This window comes from Oryzias latipes, chromosome 21 (genome assembly GCF_053564925.1).
Source record: "Oryzias latipes strain Hd-rR chromosome 21, Olatipes_Hd-rR_3.1".
NCBI classification, from domain to species: Eukaryota; Metazoa; Chordata; class Actinopteri; order Beloniformes; family Adrianichthyidae; genus Oryzias; species Oryzias latipes.
The window spans coordinates 2,363,878-2,379,405 of record NC_136257.1 but is presented as its reverse complement, the minus strand read 5'-3'; the positions used below and the strand labels follow the sequence as shown (position 1 = coordinate 2,379,405).

The following is a 15,528-nucleotide window of genomic DNA, read 5'->3' as shown; positions in this document are numbered from 1 at the left end:
AGTATTTCCAAAGTCTAAAGTAATTTTGGCTCGACTGAAAAAAAAGAACTAAATGAAACAAACAAGTGGGACTAAACTGAACACCAGACTCAGCCCCCCAAAAAATGATGCATGAACATTTTTGTTCTACAGAGTCTACAACCTGGATTGTTCATTTGGGCCATGTCTGTGTGGCGCTCAGGTTTGCCCAGTTTTTGCCTGCAGTTCAGCTGTGTGTGTGTGTGGGGGGGGGGGGGGGGGGGGGGCAGTTGTGACTCCCCTGCTGTCATTGTCATGTGAGAAATGAGACAAATCACACGTGACCACATCTTTGTGCTTTTCAGTGACATCTCTTTTATTGTAAACAGAAAATTGCGCAAGTTTTATTTCCTGTCCAGTTTTTATTCAGTGCAACAAAAACACATTCTAGGCATCCGGAGACCTTTTTAGCATAAAAGCATAGAAGCAGTTTTCCTGAAGGACAGCCATCAGATCTGAGAGCCACAACCACGAGTCCCAGCCAAAATATTGACCCATCACAAAAAAAGCTTCTTTCCTCAATATTTCCTGTTCATCTGTGCAGCGGGGGAAGGACTGCTGTGAATGCACGGATCCAGGAGAGAAGTCCACCTCAATGTTGAAGTGTTGCATCCAGCGGTCCAGCTGGTGTGCAGTTTTATGTCTGTGGTCCGTGTGGAGATGATCCATAAATATTGAAAGCCAAGGATGCAGGAAACCTCCACCCGACAGACTGAGGGCGAGCCGGACCGAAGCCTCTGACAGGCAGAACCTGCAGAACCTGCATGCTGTTGACGGGACTGGAAAGAAGAATGACAGTAGAAAAACTAACGTCCAATAACCTGAAGACGGCCTCCAGCAGCAGACTAGGACATCTTACATTCCTCTTTGCTCTTGCCTTTGCCTTTCCTGCTGCTTTTCTTGGCCTCTTTCCCTTCCAGCGACTCTTCACTGCCGCCCCCCGCCTGCCCGGAGAGCTTTGGGAAGTCTCCGTCCTTCATCCTGACGGGATCCACGTCCGTCTCGGTGGCTGATGAAGCCGTGTGACCATCGCCGTCGGCACTTCCTGTCAGCTCTTTGGTGCTCGCAGCATGAAACTGCTGCGTCTCTGCAGCCTCTATGACTTCATATGTCTGATGCTTTTGCTTCCTACTCGTGTCTTCAAACGGTTCTGGTGTTTTTTCACTAGCAGGTGAGGAGTTGGGCTCTTCCTGACCCACAGAGTCCGACCGAGTGTCCCTAAAACCGTCGCTTTCAGACGGCTCCTTCTGTCTCTTCTCTTGACTTTGGCTCAACTTGGATTCGTTGACGTCGTCCGCGGTTACCTGACTGGTCTCTCCCCATTCTGGATCCTGGGAAGGATTACGCACAGCAGCCAACTCCACTTCTGTGTAGTCAAAGTCAAAAGGCCGTCCTTCTTCGTCTTCTCCATCCTCCTCTTCAGGCCCCCCCCCACAGGCGTTGGCCCGCTCCTCGACTGAATGAGAGGCTGAGGACTCGGGTTGTAGATGGTGTTGATCGTTTTCCAGTTTGGGTTTGTCTTCCGCCTCCAGAGCGAGCGCCTCAGCACCTCCAGGCGTGGCGTCTGCTCCCACGTGATGACACGTTCTGCTCGGACGCCGCTCCGGCTCTGGGGACGCACACGCCTCTTCTGTCTGCGCGGGGGGGTCCAGCTCAGCAGAGCCTCCATCTCTCCCAGCTCCTTCAGTGTGCTTGGGCTCTTGGGACTGTTCTGGAAGTCCAGAATCCTCATCGTGAGGGTCGGATGTGACACGGCGTGAAATGCCTTCTCCTTCATTTTCGGCCTCACAGTCACCCCCACCCACGCCCTCCAAAGCCTCCTCAGAAGCCGTCACACCGGGGCTCTTGTCGGGGCGGGGCTCTGAGCTGGAGGAAGCTTCAGCGCCATCGTCCTTGGGCGGGAGGATTGAGCTCTGCGTGCTGCTCGTGGATTCAGATTCCTCAGCAGTGTGGCTCAAATCACTGCTGTTTTTACCGTCTGCTTCCGGGACCTCTATGGCTGGCTTCAGCTCAGAGGTCTCCTTTTGGTCAGAACAGCTGACTGCAGGCTCCTCCTCTCTAACCATCTCCGTTTCTAGAGTCGGGTTGTCTTCTGGGTCAGCAGACGTGGGATCTGTTGTGGAGTCTGTGAGAGTATCACCTTCAGCCAGCGATCCTGCATTTGCCGGTCCTTCAGTTTTGTCTTCATCCTGTGGAAATGTAGCAGTTGCTGCTTCTCCTCCCGCAGCCTCCTCATCTTCCCCATCTTCACCACGATCCACGCTGGCTTCAGGAAGAGTTTGGTTTGGAAATCTGGACGCGATCATCAGTGATGCATCGGTTTGCCCAGATTCCTTCTCGTCTTCAGACTGTGACTTCAGGGTGTTTGTGACATCTTTGGTGTCGGCTTCTTCTTTGTTTGCTCCCGCCTCTTTTCCTGTTCCTGCTTTTTGTTGGCTCTTGTTGTCATGGCTACCTCCTTTTTTTTTGCCTCTCTTCTTCTTCTTTTTCTTCCCAGAGCTGGTGGAAGACTTGGGGATGTTTGGTGCCTCTTCCACGCCTTCATCCTTTTCCAGCAGCTGTGAGTTCTGAGGATTCTGCTGCGGTCCAGAGTTTGGTTCGGTTGGGAAGGGCTGGAGGGCTTCTCCAACGTTGGGCTGTTTGGGTTTTTGTTCCTCTTGAAGGATTTGGCTCGTCTCTTCCTTTTCCGTGTCACCCGTGTTCCCAACGCTTGGAACGTCTGTTGGAGGAACATCTCCATCTTCACTTGTGACGGCCTCTTGAGGTCTGGAGCCAACCCTCCCCGCAGAAGAGCAGACGGCCACAGTCGAGTCCACAGCGAGACTGCCGTCTCCCTCGGTAGACAGGTTTGGCTCCTCTGGCGGCGCAGATTCCTGCTCCTGAAGCCTTCCAGAGCTCCACAGCGGCTCCTCTGCATTCTGGGGTTTGTCTTGCTGATGCTGCAGATCCACATCATCTTCTCTGCTGCTCCTCAGCTCAGTCTCTGCTGTGCAAACGACATTTAAACAAAGAATGCTTTTAATGCCAGAAGAGAAGGAGGCGGAGTGGACAGGAGGAGGACAAAGCAGAGAGGAGAACCTCCAGAAACAAACGTCCAACCAACCTGCAACAACTGCTACCAAAAACACTGACAGAGATAAACGTGGTCAAAGCAGCGACAATGATAGAAAGTCTTCCTGAAGAAGGCTGAAAAGGTGGGAGGTAATCTTTTAGCGTTATGCTTCTGAGAACCTGCTTGCTCATTTGAGTCCTGTTTGCCAGATATCTGTGGCTGATTTGAGCAGCAGAGAAACTCTTTCCTCATTTTCTATCCTTCTGGAAAAGCTTCTTTTGTGATGGGCGGGTGGACTGTGTTTATCCCCGTGTTCCCATAGGTTTGTTGCTTCCTCAAAGGATGAAACTAGAAAAGCAGAAGCTTTAGGTAACAGCACCCCTCACCGTCTGCAGGACGCCGCTCTGCTTCCTGCTCCACATCCACGGATCCGACCGCTGCAGGTGAACCGGCAGCTGCATTGATGTTCAAGCTGGGCTTCAACGTTTCTCCATGTTCCTGCAAAAACAGCCGCCTGCATTAGACTTTATCTTCACAGCCCCTTTAGAAATAGGACGTCATGTTCTTCATGATTCATCTTTATTATACATATGCTGGTATGAAGCCCATTGAGACGACTATTGTTGTAATATTGAGCTATAGAAATAAAATTCATTTGAATTGAATAAATACTTCTTTGCCCCTGACTGTAATAGATCTAAGTGTTTTTCTGTTCAGAGCTTCAGTCCTGATGCCGGACCAGAACTCCAACTGAGCTTAAAGAAATGATAGAAAACGCTTAAACTTTGCAGGCTTTGACCAACAAGGCACAAATATGAAAGAATAAATCTGGACCTAAAATAAAGAAAAATCTTTTGCTTCCCAGAACAAATCATCCATCACAGCATCTTTCACCTTTTGCAAGTCTTCTCTTCGCTCGTTGCACTCCAGCCTGTTTTCTTCTGCAAACTCCTGAGCCTAAAACAACAGCGCCACCATCAGGCAAAAGAGAATAAAAAGTCACCAAAGCAGATTTCTGCAAAGATGACCAAAATATGAAAGCACAGTTCCTGACAAAGTGCTACATCCAGGTGGAGAGGCGTCACCTGAACCTTCGTGTCGTGTCGGTCAGAGATGTCGAGGACAGAAGCGGCTTCTTTGCTACGCAGCTGTTGCAGCTCCTGAAGCACAAACAGGAAGTTTAGCACATGTCTGAGCTTTGAGGAGAGCGCTGGAGGCTAAACCCTGAAGAAGAAGGCGTGCCGTCTGAAGCAGGACTCACATTTAGCAGCTCTTGGTGTTGCTTTAGAGCCTCTTTCATTTCACAGAACTGGAGCTGCAGGAGGCGATGCGCCTGCTTCTCCTGCTCGTGTTCCTGCATGGCGGGAAGAACAGCTTAAAAACAGGTTTCTTTCCTTTTCACCATCACTCACAAACATTTAGCAACGATGTGGGAGATGGACAGCTACCTGTCACCCTCAGGCTACGTTCACCCCTCCCTCAGCAACGCGCATTCCAGCAACCACAAAAAAAGCCATGTCAATGTGCGTTCCGGGCTTCCGTGTTCAAAACTTGCTTTTACACATCGCTAAGCAAGTTTCTACAACAATTTTCAGTCTCTATCATTGACGCGATCCAAACAGGAAGTTTCAAACTCCCATAGACGTCTATAGAGAAACAAGCAGCTGTCACTCAGTCACTCTATCTAGTTAACATCTTCTGCCAATTCTTAGTATTGGTTCATGATCCTTTTTTTCTTTATTGCAAGTTATTTAAGTTATAAACTCATCAATCAAATGCTTCAGTAAAAGCATGTGGTGCCCGCTGCCCCTCCCTCCCCATCTCAAATGTTTGATTGACAGATTCAGTGGAAGGGGTGTGGACTTCAAACAAGCTTACTCCTGATTGTGACAGTAGTTGCCATAGCAACGTTGACTGAGAGAACTCAGACCAATCCCTGTCGTCTGGCTCCAACATGGCAACGTTCGTGTCATGGAAAAACTGCAGTAGAATTGGCTTCATTTCACTGGAGCCGGAAGCATTTTGTGTGGGTGACGTCACACACCCTCAGTCCAGGTCTCTGATACAGTCAATGGACTCTATGTTCAAAATGCAGGTTAACCCATTTGACCTTTGACCAATCAGGGACTCAGATGTGGTAGTGATGTATGAGTAGTTTCCTTTCTTAATCGTTGGAGTACCAACTGTTTGAAAATTGATCATGACGGAGAAATGACTAAACTGCAGTCTGCGCCCGGCCGAATTTCTTTCACACAAAGTCTTTTCTATATCGAAATAGAGCGGCGACAGAAAAAGCCTGGAGCAAGATTCACCACATTTCACACCAAGCCTCTTCCAACTGTAGGTGGCAGACATGCGCTAGCATCATGTAGCGACAGTGCAGTGAGAACACCGTATGCTAAATGCGAGTTCTTGAACGCGTCACGTGGTGTGGACACAGCATCAGGCCTTCCTTTAGCCTTATACAGGAAAGACAAGAAGGAGACCATCTGATTGATTTGTCCCTATTGCCTCCCATAACAATCGGATAACTGGGGGAATGCACTTGGAATACTTGATAGTCCTTTTTCTGATTTATTTAGGAGATTTCTATAGATAAACATCAAACATCAATGCAGACTTCCTGTTGGATTTAAAACCTTCACAGGTCTTTGTAAATATTGTGAAACAGACAGTTTTAGCTTTGCTAATGTGGGAAGTGACGTGCCTCTAAAATAGACGACACGTTCTCCATTTGAACTTGGAACCTCTGGTGCCGGTCGGAATCTTCCCCTTGGAAGTTCAAGCTGTCAGTTCTGAAACCCAGACGAGGCACATTCATGCTCCCTCCTGCTGATGCGACCCCTCACCTTGACCTTGTCCTCGTATTCCCGCCGAGACTCGGACAGCAGCTCCTCCAGCTCCAGAAGTGAGTCTTTGAGAACGTCAACCACATACAGCAGCTGGTTCTTCTCATTATACAGTTGGGCGTTGGAAACCATGGCCTGGCGGTATTTCTCCTCCACCCCGGCCAGAAAGCCCTGATTCAGACACATAAGGGTTCTTAGAGAACAGCAAACGTCCTTCAGTCAACCAGCACCAGTACCGGATACAAAAATCAACACTAACCACCAGTGGATGTTTGTAGGAAAGAAGGGACCAAGAAGAAGAGTTAACGCAGAGAAGACTTATGTGTGAAAGAACTGACCAGAGTCTGAACACATGCAATGACAAAAAAGACGTTTTTTCATTTACTGTCTTCGTGTAAAGAATTATGCTATGTAGCAGAACATTCCTGCTTTTGCTTTGGGTCCCAATAACCAGAACAAAGACAAAACCCTTTATTGCGTGACTTTTGAGAAGACCACCACCATGAAGCAAATCCTGGAGCCTTGTCACAGAGTCACAATTTAAAACTCTAGATTGATTTTATCCTTCTTATAGACTCTATTTTGAAAGCAGCTGAAGTAATTGGTTATTTGATAAATCAGTTTCATAAGGTACATTTAAAAATAAAAATCAGTCATTCATTAAAGGCAGGCCTATAAAAATTCATGCATTTTCTGTCAACTTTTGTGTGAATCTGGCCAAATCTAAACAGGGAACACGAAACGATGAGGTCTCCAAGGTGAAAACTAGTTTAGTCAACACCTTTGATGGGGAAGTTTATGCCCAAAAAACCAGCGAGATGGACAAGAAAAGATCAGAGCCATGTGAAGAAGAGGAGAAATGAGATGAAGAAAAGGGTTTGTCCTCATATGGATGGACGTTTTCTAGTGCTACCTGCCACACCGACGTCAACAACCTTTTTTTTTTTTAGGTGGATGACAAACTGAGCCTTCATGTTGCTAATTGATGTCATGGTTGATTTTTTATTCTTTTCTTTGCTTCAAAGACTTTGGCTCTACCTTTACTTACATTGACTGCTGCATGTAGCTTTAGCGTTAACCCTCAACACGTGACTCATTCTGCTGTAGGGCTCTGAAGAAACAACCAACCAAACGAGGGAAAACTTCAATGTGGCGGGGAGAAAAATAGTTGCACTTTGGCAGGTGAGACGGTGTTCAATATCTCTGACGGGGGCTCAAACTCACAACCATGACTTTTAGGTGTCTGCACCCCCCCCCCCCCCCCCCCCAACCTGGCTAACACAAAAACCCATCCCAATTTGGTTTGAAGATTTAATCTGACTTTATTATCCAGATTTCATAGTTAAATATGTCACGCCAGGTGGTGCATTCATGAGCTGCATGGAATTTCCACACTAAGATTTAAAAAAAAAAAAAAAAGATATGTATAGAGCCGGGTATCGAACCAGCGAGCTTCTGCACCAAGGATCCCCCATTTATTTCAATAGAGGCAGAAATCCTGGAATATCTGGGAAAGTCCAAAGATTTGAAGGACCAAAAGTCAGAGCTGGAAAAAGCTGAAAGAGCTGAACATTTGAATAGTTGAATGGTTGAAATAGATGAACAATTGTAGAAGTTAAGCAGTTAAACATGGAGGAAGATACTAAAATAAAGAAAGAGAAACAGGAAAACAATGGTTGAAGGATTTATAGCATTCAACTCATTCTCTTAGCGTTTATCACTGGCTTTAATCTTTATGGAAGTATATTGCATTTAATTAAAAAAAAACATTCACTTTTTCAATTGAATCCAATACACTTCATAAAAATGGTATTAAAATGATTTGAAAATATATTTTGAAAATCTGACTGCGAGTCACAAAGCAGACCACACCCACAACGCGAGCAGCAGGTCCCCCACAGACTTCACTGCTTTGTGTCTGATGTGTCCTCAGGATCGACTCAACAGATCAGTTCATACTAATCAATATTTATTACTTTCCTAAAGTTTTTCTGTAATATTTGTAGATAAAGTTGATGCTTTAGGTTGATTTAGTAGTGTTTTAGTCTGCTGTTACTGTTGTTAAAGCTGTCGATGCACATGTTCATGTGGGGGGGGGGGGGGGTGGATATAGAAGTACTTCTTGAGGTTGGATGTTTAGTGGATTTGGGTTTAGAATTGAAGGTGTTGTAGGAACGTGGCTGGAGAAAGTCTCAACCTGTTTGCTCTCCTTCGGGTTACTTTCATTCATCTTTTTCTTCCTACAGTAAATAGATAAATATAACTTTAAAGGGATGTGTAGAAGAAACGTTTTTTTTTTTTAAACATGCTCCTGTATTTCCAAACAGTTCTTTGGACTGCACCAAAAAAAACAACAAAATACTCCTTGGGTGTTGGGGTCAATAAGGACCCTACCGGGTTTTTTTGAGAGGAAGAGGAACTTCCATTGTCCACACACGTGTCTCCATCTCCAAGAGGGTGGGACGTCCCATCCAATGGCGATGCTGGGGTTAAAGGCGGTCCAGATCCCTGGTTAGAATAGCAGAGGACAGAGGTGGGCGGAGTCAACACGGCAAACGCATTATGCTGTTGTCAGATTGGGAGAATCACTCACCCCATCAGAATAATCCTCGTCGTCCACCTGTTGGGACAAACCAAAGGTCAGAGCAGCAGAGACAGAAGGAGCCCCTTATGTCACTGAGCGCCTCTTCTTCAGACGCCTGGGCCCCTGGGGGCCACTAAGGAGCATCTGCTGCCATCAGGGCTTCAACAGGAAAGGAAGTGGAAGTGACTCCTGCTTTCAGCTGCAGGCTTCCTCCTCAGACTTCAGGAACAGGAGCAGCTGGAAGTTCTGTGACCCAAACTACAGACCAGCCTGAACCAAAAAACCACCTGAGGAGGTCCAGAGGGCCGCACGGGCGCCAACCCACAAAGTCACACGTGTGCGTGTGTTAGGAAAAGCCGCTTCTGCCTGAGATCGTGGTGAGGACCCCCCCCCCCCCCCCCCCTTTCTGACAGGTCTGCTGCCAAAGCCCCATTCACTATAAAGGCCCGTACACACCGGGACGAATATTCCCCAGGCGTTATTCGCCAGCGTTTTTCAACACGTTTTTTGTGTTCACACCCAGGCGATTTTCGCTGACGATGAGCCGAGCGAACATGCAATTTCATTCCCTGACATTAGATGGCGCTTAATGTAAAACAGAAATACTCCTGTACACAAGGTGGCGCTGCGCAACTTTACGCTTCTTAAACTCGCTTTTCACTCAGAAGAAGAGAGCAAGTATTTACACGCTTGTCAGAATCAAACAAAGAAAACATGAATATTTCAAGCATCAGTAGCTCCAACTGGTGCTTGGTTCGGGGATGTTTTAGAATGTCCGTCATTATTTCTTCGCGGCTGTGTAGACGCTACTTGGCGTCTATCTTCTTCACTGGTATGTGTGCTCAGCAAGGCAGTTTTGTGTTTGAGCGCCCCCAAGTTGTGTTTTACTGTAACTTCAGAAGCTCCAGACACGTGTGCAAAAGCGCCATTCTCATTGGTCGAGTAGATTTCTTTTTTTGACGCTTTAACGCGTGGCGTTTTTTCGCGTCGGTGTGCACACTCTCGTTGGTGCCCTTTGTTTAGTCACGAGGCGTTAAACGTCGGCGAAAATCGCCGGCGAAATTCGGCCCAGTGTGAACAGGCCTTAAAGCTTCAAATTACTGTGAAAACCTTCTTTATTGACATCAATCACAAGAACATTCCCATTATTATGAATATTCTGGATTATAACAATCAACTTCCTGCTTTTCCTTCCTCTGGAATCCACTTCCTGCCCATAAGTGTTGAGCTTCCTGCGTGCACGTGAGCGGCGTACCTCTCTCTGCCGGCGCTCCAGCTCCTGCAGCCGGATCTCTCGGGCCTCAGCTCTGGCGGCTCTCTTTGCTGCCAGTTTGGCTTCAGCCTGAAAAAGACAGACAGGAGTCAGACAGGTCAAGGGTTCGATGCCGCCCGCTCATGCACAGCCATCAGCATGTTGCAGCACGATGATGCCACTGGAGGGCAGCTCAGGTCACTGAGAAACAGTGGGAGGCGTCTTCCACGGATGGTAGTGTTGTCAATCATTTTTCAGGGCTGTGGTCTGCACCACATACCCACAATCCTTCACTCTAAGAGCTCATCTCAATGTCTCTGTGCCCTAGCGGAAACGCTAAATCCTCTGCAGCTAACGGCCAGGAAACAAAGGTTAGTTTAAAGAGTGGAGGTCAGAGGAACATGTGAGCGTAGCGTGCACGTTAGCATGACTAAGATCTGCTGTTGCTCCACTGAGCAGAGCAGCCACTTCTCCTTAAAAGGACGTTTCTGAGAGGACGTGTGAGCGTTTCCTTCCCCTAACTGCAGGCGTGTGGTTACAGCTCCTCCCGTCGCGGCGACGTCTGGAGAACGCCGAGCAGACGAGAGCGAGCATTGCTATGACCACGTCTGCTCTGATGAAGCATCTGCAGGAAGCACACAACATGCAGACACACGGACACACAACACACGACACGCATACAAATGACATTCAGACACACGACGCGCAGACACACAGACACAGGGACACACGACACGCAGACACACGACACGCAGACGCACGACACGCAGACGCACGACATGCAGACACACGACAAGAAACACGATGCGCAGACACACGACGCGCAGATGCACGACACGCAGACGCACGATATGCAGACGCACGACACGCAGACGCACGACACGCAGACACACGACAAGAAACACGATATGCAGACGCACGACACGCAGACACACGACAAGGAACACGCGATGCGCAGACACACGACGCGCAGACAGACACAGGGACACACGACACGCATACACACGACACGCAGACGCACGACACGCAGACGCACGATATGCAGACGCACGACACGTAGACGCACGACACGCAGACACACGACAAGAAACACGCGATGCGCAGACACACGACGCGCAGACGCACGACACGCAGACGCACGACACGCAGACACACAACCATATGTACACACTAACACAACACACAGATTTACAAACATATATACACACTAACAACACGCAGACAAACAAAAACAGACACACAACACGCAGACGCACAGCACGCAGACACACAAACATATGTACACACTAACACAACATGCAGATATACAAACATGCCAAGCTGTATTTTTCTTTACCTTTGGACCATAGCAGAAAAAATACATAATGAGTCATTTAATGATCTTTTTTAGTCTCAATTGGATCTGCATAAAATGAAAACCGTGAAAGGACGGCTTCATCGCTAAATAAACAAGCCCATCCATGGAGAAAATAACTGTACTTGAAACTTATGGATTAAAATGGAACCAACACACTAAATAAAACATTTTTGGCCAAATGATAAAACTTCAAGACACCAAAAGAGCCTCCTGAATACTAATGACTTTGTCTTTTTGTGTAGGGCTGCCCGATATGAGGAAAACTTGCGATGATGATACCAAGTACAATCAATTCCACAGCACAGAATACGGCGTTGCAACAGCCTATAGCGGTCGAGCAGAAAACAGGAGCCCCCCCCCCCCTTCTACGTGGTTCCGATCAGATTTTGAAGGAGCCTTTTGCTGCATTGGCCCTGGTCATTAAACATTTCTTGGTGATCCCTTCAGTGTTCCATCTGTGGAAGGATGTTCTCAGGTTCAACACACGCACTGGTGTTCTCATTAAACATAGCTGTTTAAGAAAAAAGCTGCAGGTGGAGGTGGCCCACCTCCACCTGCAGCTTCACCTTCCCCCTTCACAGCTCTAAAAAGGTTTGAAGGTGTGCACTAGGGCTGGGCATCTACAATCATTTCCAGAATCCTTTCAACATTCTTTTGATCCACTTGATTCAATTCGATTTATTAACACATTTAGACATATTTGTAAAGAAATATATTTATAATCTATATATATATATATATATGTGTGTGTTTTGAAGATATTCATATTAATCTTAACAGTTCACATACTGTAAAAGTGAAATAATAAACAAATGTTGGCGCCATACAGTGTTACTGATTTCTCAAACAGAAATGTTCCAACAGAAATCTGCAGATCATTCACATTGTAAAGGCTCTAAACTGACTCATGTTAGAGGGCTGCATTGGGATTGGGTCCCGCGGGACCCAACGCCCCGCCCCGCCTCTCACTAAGAGCGCGCTTCAGGCCGTCTGTCTGCGCGCGCACACACGCACACTTTCAACCGAACAGGATTTGGGAAAATATATTTAATAATTACGTTGCACATTACACAAAAGAGGAAAGCATGAAAGGATGAGGCTGGAGGAGGACATGAATCTCTTTAATAATATCAATAAAAATACGTGTTTTTTTCCTGCGGGACGGGAGACGATACAAAATCAATGCATCTCTATTACTGTGCGGGAATAAATTCTCTGAGTTTTGCGGGTGCGGGCGGGAGTGTAACGCATACGTTGCGGTAGCGGGTGGGATCGGTCAGAAATTCAGCGGGTGCGGGCGGGATGAAGAAAATAGTCCCGCGCGGGGCTCTAACTAATGTTACTAAAATAAATGTTCTGCCTCTCCTGAAGGGGGTTTCAGTTTGGCCACTAGGTAGAGCTCTGTAGCATTACTCTCTATTCTAAAAGATTTGAGCAAAAAATGGTGCTTTAAACCACAAATGGTTACGGTTTAAAAAATGTTTCCTTTAAATAATTATGGAAAATTCCTGCCTGTGAGTACATTAAACTGTTCATTTAGTCAGCAATGTATGCTTAGGTCGAACGAGTGTTAGCATTGGCCGTCCTATGGGAAATTCAATTATACGTTAGCATTAAGCTAGCTGAGATTTGCTTTCCTGCTGCTTTGCGTTTGGTCAACGGAAAAGGAAAGGCTTGAAAGATTAATCTGTACTTTTATGGATCAATTATTGATTTATTAAAATTGGATTGATTCAGATCGATTAATCGATTTTTTCAACCCAGCCCTAATGTGTACTGAATATAATAATGTTAATGCAGATTTCCTACATGGAACAATGGGACAGCTGGGTTTTTATTAGCATGAAAAAAAGACCGTTACTAAAAACTTTGCCCTACAGAGCTTTGGTGAGAGTTGTCTGGTCTATAGGATTGATGGCCACTCTTATGGTCTCCATTCAGTGCCGAATGTATCAAAACCGTAAAACCATGCATCGAAACCCCCAATCTGCTAATCAAAATGCTTAAATCGAGACCCAAAACCCATAATTTGCAACCAACAGATATAACCCAAAGCACAATCATATTTATCAGCTGCCGATTTGTTTTCTCACCATTCTGAAAGCGTATTTTTTTGAGTTGCGCTTTATTTTCGTGGTTGCGATTCTAAAACCAGGTCAAATCAGTGACACATCAATCAAGGGGAGGGGAGGCAGGACATCCGACATCCAATAGCTCATTGGCTACTGAATAACTCAGTCTTACGTCACTACCAGTTACAGACTGTAAGTTTTTCAAATCTTTTCTATATTAAAAAACCATCAAAGGTGGTACTTTATGTAACCGGAGGACGCCAGCACGGTCAGATGAGCTCCACCAGTAGCTGCTACTGAAAAAAGATTTTAGAAAGTAAGACGTTGGTTGACAAGCCATTCATGGTAAACAGTGTTCTCCTGTGTTAGCTCAGCATTAAGCTAGCATTAATGCTAGCTTAATGCTAGCCGGTTTCCAGCTCATGTCATGACCTGTACGGATTAAATAGTCGATTTTTACAACAGTGCCAGGATCGATCAGGTCAAACCTGGGAGTAATTGTCCGAGAGTTGCCACTATGATTAAACAAATATATTTTTCAAGAAGTACATTATTGTAGAACCTATAAGGTTTCTCAACATCTCGTTTAGGGATTACAGGGTTTTGGTTCTCAATTTCTGCATTTTTACTGGCTGATTTGAGGTTTTGATTCCCGGTTTTGATGTGGAATACATTAGCGCTGGATTGACAGCATCCACCATTAAGACACTTTCATACCAGAAGCCCCAAACACTGACTCAATAGTTTTCTGGTTCAATGAGAGGTTTAGTTTGTTCTGTGTTGTTATTGTCAGTAATCTGCCTGATCGTTTCATTTGTCTGTTTTTGTCACGATGACTCTTTCAAACCGACGCCCCTTCCTTCTTTATTGGTGGCAGTCACTGGGACAGCATCAGTGTGAAGGCAGCAAAAGTTCTGCAGAACTTTTCTGCTTTTTCTGCTGTGGATGGATGAAAACCTGGACCCATCCAAAGACCAGAGGAGATATAGAAACAGAATTCAACGCCTTGGTGCCAGAATTAGACCTTGATCCCACCTGAAACCCTGATCTCACTCAGTCACTGCAGAACTGAGGACTGGAAAGGAGGTTGGAACTGGTTCCGTTAAAGCGGGTTAGAAAAGGACACATTTGGCCCACGGCCACATGGAAACGCGGGCTATCAGGAAGCTTATCTATCTGCTGATCATCAGGCAGGAACCAGTCGATCCTGTCCGACTCTGAGACGCTTTTGTCCTGACTAGAATCCTGAACCAGATGGACCAAAACCCTGAAGGACCCCAGAGGCTCCGAGCATCCCTGACCCAAAAGACTGGATCTGTGGAAAGGTTCCACGGACCCGAACGGAAGTTCTACTGTCTGTCATCTCTTCAAACAACTTTTACCGCAAAAGTGAAAAGTCTGCCCCCCCTCGCCGAACCTGCGCCGACACGAGCGTCAGAGCTTCCTCCTCCCCGGTGGTCTTCTCCTTCTTCATGGATCTCCTCCGGCCGGTCCCTCGGGTCCCCATGTCTCACGGTCTCACGGCCGGTGCTCCTTCCACGCACGGCGGTGGCTCTCGCGTGTCCGTAAAGTCCTGTACAATGAAACACCGTGGCCGTGGCTACGCGCGCGCAGCGTGGGTCATCGCACATCCGTGTTTAGCTCTCTTCCTGTTTCTGTGACGGCGCGTGAGTTGCGCGCGCGCGCGCACACGGTTCCGGCACACTGCGTGTGCACAGGTAGAGTACAGCAAGCGAAAGATATCATTAATCACCTGGGAAAAACCCCGCCAAAACGGATTTGTATGGTAAGCAAAGCTTTCGTAAATCAACAGGAAAAGTGCAAAAAGACCGGTAATTATATTAAAAAAAAACATTAACACTGTTTTTTTTTTACGCACGTTTTAAAAATGGTGTGCAGAAAACGCACTTCCAAACAGGGTTCTAGCACGTTCAATACTGTGCCTCTAAAATAATGTTTTATTGCATTAAATATGGGCGTTGAGCCCAAAGCGGGGGCCACTGAAGGCGGGGTCTAGCTGAAGGAGGGCCACAACTTCAACGCACACACACACGCGCAACTTGTGAGTGTCTGAGAGCCAATACATCTGTATGGAACGTATACTATGCTATTAACAATACTATATATCTATATATATATACTATATTAACTGATTTCTGTAGAAAACTGATAATTTACTGATAAAACTCTAAATCAATAAAATAAAATACGTAAACAAATAAATCAATAAGTAAATAAATCAGTAATACATTTCTGTTTATTTAGTCTTCTATATCTACTGTTTTCTAATTTAAATGTTCTTATTAACACAGTTCAGTTAACACTATTGAATTATAACTGTTAA

At 46.2% G+C, this 15,528-nt stretch overlaps 1 protein-coding gene across 4 annotated transcripts; it reads right to left on the bottom strand.

Moving 5' to 3' along the window:
* Positions 1–309: 309 nt before the first annotated feature.
* LOC101161519 (uncharacterized) lies at positions 310–14,911 on the bottom strand. 4 transcript variants are annotated; one of them, XM_011489181.4, is made up of 10 exons: positions 14,602–14,911; positions 9,759–9,845; positions 8,513–8,539; positions 8,314–8,427; positions 5,920–6,090; positions 4,332–4,424; positions 4,156–4,230; positions 3,965–4,027; positions 3,457–3,568; positions 310–3,004 (listed from the first exon to the last, which is right to left on the bottom strand). In XM_011489181.4, the coding sequence occupies exons 1-10, from the start codon at positions 14,689–14,691 to the stop codon at positions 864–866; spliced, it is 2,973 nt and encodes a 990-aa protein (XP_011487483.1). In that variant the 5' UTR covers positions 14,692–14,911; the 3' UTR covers positions 310–863. The 4 variants fall into 4 exon arrangements, with proteins under 4 accessions (XP_011487483.1, XP_011487484.1, XP_011487485.1 ...); XM_011489182.4 differs by having other exon boundaries at positions 310–3,001; XM_011489183.4 differs by having other exon boundaries at positions 4,162–4,230.
* Between the last annotated feature and the right edge of the window lie 617 nt (positions 14,912–15,528).

What these genes read in the sequence shown, in the direction of transcription:
- LOC101161519 (XM_011489181.4), bottom strand. Translation starts at nt 14,691, where the DNA reads ATGGGGACCCGAGGGACCGGCCGGAGGAGATCCATGAAGAAGGAGAAG. An exon ending in ACGAGGATTATTCTGATGGG is followed by an intron (nt 8,428 to 8,512) that starts GTGAGTGATTCT and finishes TATTCTAACCAG; the next exon opens with GGATCTGGACCGCCTTTAAC. An exon ending in AATACGAGGACAAGGTCAAG is followed by an intron (nt 4,425 to 5,919) that starts GTGAGGGGTCGC and finishes CCCGCCATGCAG; the next exon opens with GAACACGAGCAGGAGAAGCA.